The sequence below is a fragment of the Saccoglossus kowalevskii genome, chromosome 13 (assembly GCF_978046115.1).
Source record: "Saccoglossus kowalevskii chromosome 13, keSacKowa6.1, whole genome shotgun sequence".
NCBI lineage: Eukaryota > Metazoa > Hemichordata > Enteropneusta > Harrimaniidae > Saccoglossus > Saccoglossus kowalevskii.
The window spans coordinates 27,825,601-27,833,185 of NC_140653.1; the positions used below are offsets into that span (position 1 = coordinate 27,825,601).

The 7,585-nt window shown below is 34.8% G+C and overlaps 1 protein-coding gene across 4 annotated transcripts in view; it reads right to left on the reverse strand.

Moving 5' to 3' along the window:
* LOC102808088 (signal-transducing adaptor protein 1-like) overlaps positions 1–7,326 on the reverse strand; it is a 40,289-nt gene extending 32,963 nt beyond the window's left edge. For all 4 annotated transcript variants that reach the window (XM_085507164.1, XM_085507162.1, XM_085507163.1 and 1 more), the window contains exons 1-3: positions 7,082–7,326; positions 4,227–4,310; positions 3,313–3,417 (exon numbers count right to left, since the gene is read on the reverse strand). In XM_085507164.1, coding sequence (XP_085363290.1) covers positions 3,313–3,417; positions 4,227–4,310; positions 7,082–7,162 — 270 coding nt within the window. In that variant the 5' untranslated portion in view covers positions 7,163–7,326. The remainder of the gene's footprint in view (positions 1–3,312; positions 3,418–4,226; positions 4,311–7,081) is intronic.
* Positions 7,327–7,585: the final 259 nt, after the last annotated feature.

Genomic DNA, 7,585 nt, shown 5'->3' on the forward strand with positions numbered 1-7,585 from the left:
ATAAACTAACCAGTACAACCTGTGTCCAATTAAACTAACCAGTACAACCCGTGTCCCAATAAACTAACCAGTACAACTTGTGTCCCAATAAACTAACCAGTACAACCCGTGTCCCAATAAACTAACCAGTACAACCCATGTCCCAATAAACTAACCAGTACAACCCGTGTCCCAATAAACTAACCAGTACAACCCGTGTCCCAATAAACTAACCAGTACAACCCATGTCCAATTAAACTAACCAGTACAACCCGTGTCCAAATAAATTAACCAGTACAACCTGTGTCCCAATAAACTAACCAGTACAACTTGTGTTCCAATAAACTACCCAGTACAACTTGTGACCCAATAAACTAACCAGTACAACTTGTGTCCCAATAAACTAACCAGTACAACCCGTGTCCCAATAAACTAACCAGTACAACCTGTGTCCCAATAAACTAACCAGTACAACCCGTGTCCCAATAAACTAACCAGTACAACCTGTGTCCAATTAAACTAACCAGTACAACCTGTGCCCAATTAAACTAACCAGTACAACCTGTGTCCAATTAAACTAACCAGTATAACCTGTGTCCCAATAAACTAACCAGTACAACCCGTGTCCCAATAAACTAACCAGTACAACTTGTGTCCCAATAAACTAACCAGTACAACCCGTGTCCCAATAAACTAACCAGTATAACCCATGTCCCAATAAAATAACCAGTACAACCTGTGTCCCAATAAACTAACCAGTACAACCCGTGTCCCAATAAACTAACCAGTATAACCCATGTCCCAATAAAATAACCAGTACAACCTGTGTCCCAATAAACTAACCAGTACAACCCATGTCCCAATAAACTAACCAGTACAACCCGTGTCCCAATAAAATAACCAGTACAACCCGTGTCCCAATAAACTAACCAGTACAACTTGTGTCCCAATAAACTAACCAGTACAACCCGTGTCCCAATAAACTAACCAGTATAACCTGTGTCCCAATAAACTAACCAGTACAACCCGTGTCCCAATAAACTAACCAGTACAACCCGTGTCCCAATAAACTAACCAGTACAACCCGTGTCCCAATAAACTAACCAGTACAACCTGTGTCCAATTAAACTAACCAGTACTACCTGTGTCCAATTAAACTAACCAGTACAACCTGTGTCCCAATAAACTAACCAGTACAACCCATGTCCCAATAAACTAACCAGTACAACCTGTGTCCAATTAAACTAACCAGTACAACCTGTGTCCAATTAAACTAACCAGTACAACCTGTGTCCAATTAAACTAACCAGTACAACCTGTGTCCAATTAAACTAACCAGTACAACCTGTGTCCAATTAAACTAACCAGTACAACCTGTGTCCAATTAAACTAACCAGTACAACCCATGTCCCAATAAATTAACCAGTGCAACTTGTGTTCCAATAAACTAACCAGTGCAACTTGTGTGCCAATAAACTAACCAGTGCAACTTGTGTTCCAATAAACTAACCAGTGCAACTTGTGTGCCAGGAGTTGTAAGATCACTGTTTATCACCACAACTCTCAAAACACACCATAAAATCATAATTTACATGGGTCAACGAGTGCGAAATATCACTTGTTGTTTACTTCACGCATGAAGCCTTCACTTTTCAAAAACAAAATGCTACCTACATGTACATTGTATATATACATTCTTATTAGTATCATTTAAACACAAGTAATTCACCTAGATCTTAAAACTATATTATCTGATATATTACTATGGTATTCACAAGCTATCTTGGTCAGAAATTGTTAGCAAACAGCCAAACATGTATGTATAGATTCCCTTACGAAATTTTCTTTCTTCTAGCTCTCTGTTGTAGCTCATGGACCACAAGGTTTTGGTTCAATTGCCACAACCTCTATCAGTACATGCACCAGATACTCAGGAATTTGCCATGTAAATAGCAGAGTGCTTCATGGGCCACAAACGGACATATGTAAATTAGCCAAAACGACGCAAATGAGTTGCAAAGATGACCTGAGGTGCTCCAGAATTTCAGATAAAAACAAATCTATCAGTCAAACACACATAACTCGCGAATGCCCTAAATGCTGATCCAATTCATGGCTCATTTTACTACATTGTTTGTTAAAGACTTCATACAAGTTTAATGACCTTTTTCACCACCAGAATTTCTCGTCCAAACTTTTCTATACTTTTTTCTTATATTCTTCAATTGTTCAGGAAATGAACCATGATGTTTGAGCCAACAGACAAAATTTAAGTCAATTTTCAGTTTTTACTAAAAAAAATTGGCTATTTTTGTCCCAATCGTCTGAAGTAAAGTGCAGACTATAAATAGGACTATTTTTAAAATTTGTGATGAAAAGAGGGAATTGGTTGTGAAAAGGTTAACAGATAAAGCTTTATATATAGAGAGTGAATTTAATCTTTATCCTGCCAGCCCCACATACTTTTACAGGTACATTGACTTGACCAAATAAGGGTTAATCTGAATCTTCCTTTTTTTCTTAGATTTAAATATTTATATTTATTCAGTTTTGTATCTATATACATAACATAACAAAAACACAGACACACTCTAAATAAATGGACATGCAGATGACCATTGATTTTGCATTGTACACATTCTAGATCTTGCAAATATGTCAATGTTAACAAAATAAATAAATAAGAGTAAACTGCCAGAGTTACAATCTATGCTATAAAGATGACCACTATTTGAGAATTATATTGAGCTTACTGTTCTTTATAGCAATATATTTGTTTTAAAAAAATGTCCTTTAATTTGTAAACACTAGCTGGTTGTCAGGGTGGTATCTGGCTTTAATACAAGACTATATTCCTAAAAACCCTGTTTATTGGGACAATTTTTTTATTAATACAAATGTAAGGTGTACACAAGTTTCATGGACTATTAACATGCACAAAATTTAGACATATGGTTAATTAAATAAAAATAATTCGGACAAATTTAATTTGTCTGTTAAAGTGGGAGGGTCGCCACCTGCGCACGCATGGGAATTGAATCCCAAGCAACGATAACAACACGCGCTAAAAACGCAAAGGCTCATGGGTAGATGCTTGTTTGTAAACAATGACACGCTATGGCCATCTGACGCATGCGCAGGTGATGACCCCCTCGCTTTAACTCAGCTGTCTGCTGTCTTGTCTTGTTCGATATGGTACTCATAGCAAGAAGCGTGTAGAATTTTTGTTTACATGAAATTCTAACACACATATGTGGTGGCCAACACCCATTAATCTATATTTAGCATAATGATTGCACAATATCACAATAATACTTCACTAATATGACTTACCTTAAATTTGTGATCCCCCGATGAGGTATGAACTGTGAATTTACAGCAATCTTTTTTACTCATTCTAATTTGAGTCTTTTCTGTCAACTTTGCAGAGCCAAGTATCTAGATGAAATTTAACGATTATTATTATAAAAACAATTTTGCTGCAAGTCATATTTTGCACATTTTCTGTAATTCCTTGGTTATTTTGGAGCGAGAGCAGATATTTTTCTAATGCATATAGCCAAAAATTTATTTTAGCAAACGAATCACTAATTTAAAGCGTTTTTAAAAACAATTTGGTTGGGATCCATTTTTTTTGTGTTCATGGCAGTAAATCAACCATGACAAAAGAGGCCCTGCAAAGACTCATGGGTACTTAGTGGTATGGAATTGGTTTCTACAGCTAATGAAAGCACAATTTTGATTTGTCCGTAAAACAAATACATGCCTTCATGAAACCCAGTGTATGTATGCATGCATGCACGCATCACTTGAGAAATAGTGTATAAAATTAATTGCTTACTCCACATATCTAACAAGTGTTTGCTTCTTCAGATTTCAAACATAATCAGAAAGATGTTTGATTATCCTTGCAGCTAAAAATATATTGGAACTTTTATAAGTTTTGCTTCTAACAATAGGATGAAAGATGCATTCACATTCCCAGCTAAAAACATAAAATGTGTAAAAACAATTTTTTGCCATTAACTTTCCACAAATGTAATTTTGAAGCTTCTTATCCCTTAAACAAACATATCTAAAATGTAATTGAATTTCCAGAACAAATCTTCTTAACTAAGTGAGTGTTTATTATTAAAATAATTTATGAAGCCTTTTAAAATTCATATTCTACACAGATTTAATTTGCCATGTGTGAATGCAACTTAATTATACATATCAGAACCCTCCCAACTCAGTGTTGCATTTACCTTAGGCTCCTTAACTGTTCCAACTTTTTGTGGATACAAATATAATGAACGACCTTGAAGTACTGTCCATACTTTTCTGAGTTCCTGAAAAAGAAAAATTATATTTCAAGAAATACCAATAAAAAATTGAAACAATTACAGTGTCTGCATGATAAATAACTGGGTCACTAAGTGCAGGTTATCTTGATGTTTTACAACATTTGAGATCATTATCATTACAATGTGCTGATGTGAATTTACAGTATTGTTCTGAAGTTTGTGACTTCTTGATGGTGAATTTTAATTAATCTCTGATGATGTACTTAAAATTGCCAGAGTCACCTGCCATGAATGTGATGTAAAATTGCATAAAAAAATGCACATTCGCCAGCTACTTGGTGTGTTTTTTTTAAAAAAAACAACATAACCCCAAACACATGCAATCATAGACAGATCCTTGCACTATCATGAACATAAATATCACAACATTTTTTGCCACTTTTCACATAAACGATTAATAACGGTGAATTAACATATTCAGCACAGAGATTAATCACACTATAAGAGAAAGCCTACAAGCCAATTATAATTGTACTTTAATGCTTGTATGGGTTAAACACAGACTAAATCAGACATGGCCAGCTACAAATATTTGGATTTCTTAAAGGAGTTTTTGTCTACCACATTTTGTTTGATATTTTTGAACCATATCACTATATCAACATTCCAGAAAGCTTATTTCAAAAGCCTTTATTTTTTGTCAGCTAAATCTGAGGGCAAATAAAAATAAAAAGAACAAAGAATATACACAATCAAATCTTGAGTCATTGTCGAAGTGATAAATGACAAGGTGTTGTTTACAGTTTAAATTACAGGTAAATTATACATTTTTTCAAGATTAACAGTAGACATTTAATTGCAATCTTGTTGTAATGATTTGAGGCTATGACGTTTATTTTAGTTATTTGCATAATGATATTGATACATTGTCATGGAACATCTCCTGAGTATTTAGACTCAGTTCCAGGCCTAGCAGTTGAGCAAAAAACACCTTGCCTACAAATGTTCCTCTCCAGTGAGTTATTCTCCTCCTGGATTTGGTGACCAATACTCACTTAGTTCACTCTACCTTGAGAAGTCTGTTCTCAGTTTACACTTGTGTAACAATATGTCTAATCTGCATTGGTTATACTAGTCAAGTTAAGGCTACAGCAAGTATGGACAAAGATTAAGGCTAATCTTATATGCACATCAGCTAGAGCCAATTGTGTTTATGTACAAGAGGAAACTACGGTTAACATGAGCTAAGGAATGCCCAAACTTATTAAGAATATATAAATCTCTAATTCTTACTACCCAAGTTCTTTTGACTGAGAGTTTTAAAAGAGTTTATAAACTTTTAATTTTCAGTATGAATACCTTCTAATTTATCATTATTCAACATTTCTGACAGGATTTTTTTACAGTTTACAGTTCTTTTTCACACTGTTTTTGCTAAAGCCGACCATCCATGACCAATCTTCGAACATAATGGTGAGGCAACGGCCGAATTAATGTACCTTGGTTGGCGAGGATTAATTTTATGAAAAGCCTGAAACTATAACATCTTATTGTTCTCAGATTACAACTCTTGCGAAGCATTTTATTATTGTGACTGTGTGATAAAAAACACTGCTAATGTACCATTTATTCACAACAACACCTTTATACAAAAATGTAGTAACTTTGCAAGCAATTTTGGTTGTAGCACGGAATTTGGCAAGTATTATTTAGATACACATGACAGTGTAAGGGTTTTTGCAAGTGTAATCTTTTTGTTTAACATTCAACCCCCCACCTCAGTCAGTCACTCACTCCCACCCACCCTACATAAAAATGTTTGTGAGTGAAAAAAAAAAAAAAAAAAAACATTAACAAATAAATTTAGTGCGATTTTTGTGCATAGTGATGAAATCACCTTCAGACACCACCCCTAAATAAATAGATTTTTAAAATAGTAGCAAAAAATTATCATTTTTTAGAATAAAGTTATGCATGATTTTTGTTGATACATGTATTTACATCAATCACATTGTCATCATTTTACTGCCTTGATGGTAGGTAGGTTTGCACAAGTCTATATCTGAATGCCGAAACATTTCCATGGCAACATTTTAGTTTTAACAATTATATTCAGTTTCTCCTGTCAACTTTAGTTCAAAAGAACTTAATTTCTTATTGCCTGGAAATTTCAAGAATTTTATTTTAGAAAATATGACAAAGTTGGCTTTGCAATGCAAAGAGTCTGTGTATTACACAAGCCCTGATTACTGCAGAGGCTAGCCAAAGATAATGAAAAACAACTATAATACAGGTCGATTTTTTTTATTAATAATAATATTTGTTTCGACAAAGGATTTAATTTTTTGAAAGAATCAAATGAAATTAAAAATGATATTTATTTATTCAAGTCAAACTTCATTCTAACCGAGGCAGATCAACTATTGAGAGAATTGATCCAAGGATGTGACGTCATCACGAATACGTAATGAGAACCACCTGTCGGATTCGTTCGAAAAATCTATCAAAATACACGGTCATCGACTCTAAAGCAATATTTTCAAATCAGTATATGTATACTACTAGTATACACTCAGCAAAATACTGTGATCCTGATGGTAATGTAGCAAAACACTCTCCTTTAACAAAAAAAACAATTTCCCTACTTTAAGGATTGCGTATAGTAAGAATGTACAAAAAACACACCGTGGGAAAGTACTGTTCCTTCACGTCTCTGTCAAACTATTGGAAACGCGCCAACAATGCCCGCACTAGTTATTTGTAATTCAAGAAAACATGCCATGTCAGGCAAGAAAATCTGGCTATTTAAAACTTACCTTCATTTTTGGTCCTTTCCACTCTAAATATCCGTCCAAGCACCGCTTACTTTCTACCTGCTTTTGCATGCTTTCCGCCATTATAAATCTCCGGTATTGGAATAAGTGCCAACTGTTGTCGCTGGTAGTTTGCAAATCGATGTGTGTCGAATACTTACTTCCTTTTCGCTTCCAGCCTCAATAATTCGAACTACCGGACTTGCACCCGGAAATAACCTTTCGAGACAGCATATTTACCCAAACGCGATAAATGTAGGCGATACTATTTGTATTTAGGTGGTGGCCGGCTATTTGTAATCAGAACGCGGAGACTTTCGTGTGTTTTAAACAATTAGTGGTTAGGGTGCCTGTCGTCTGGCAGTGTATACATTTATTACAGACATCAAAGAAGTAGTAAGAAGTACGCAAGAACGTGTTAAAATTCCACTAGTGTGGAGCACCGAATTGTACACCCCGCGACTAGATAGTTGAGTCGAGAGACAACATAATGATGTTATCAGACGT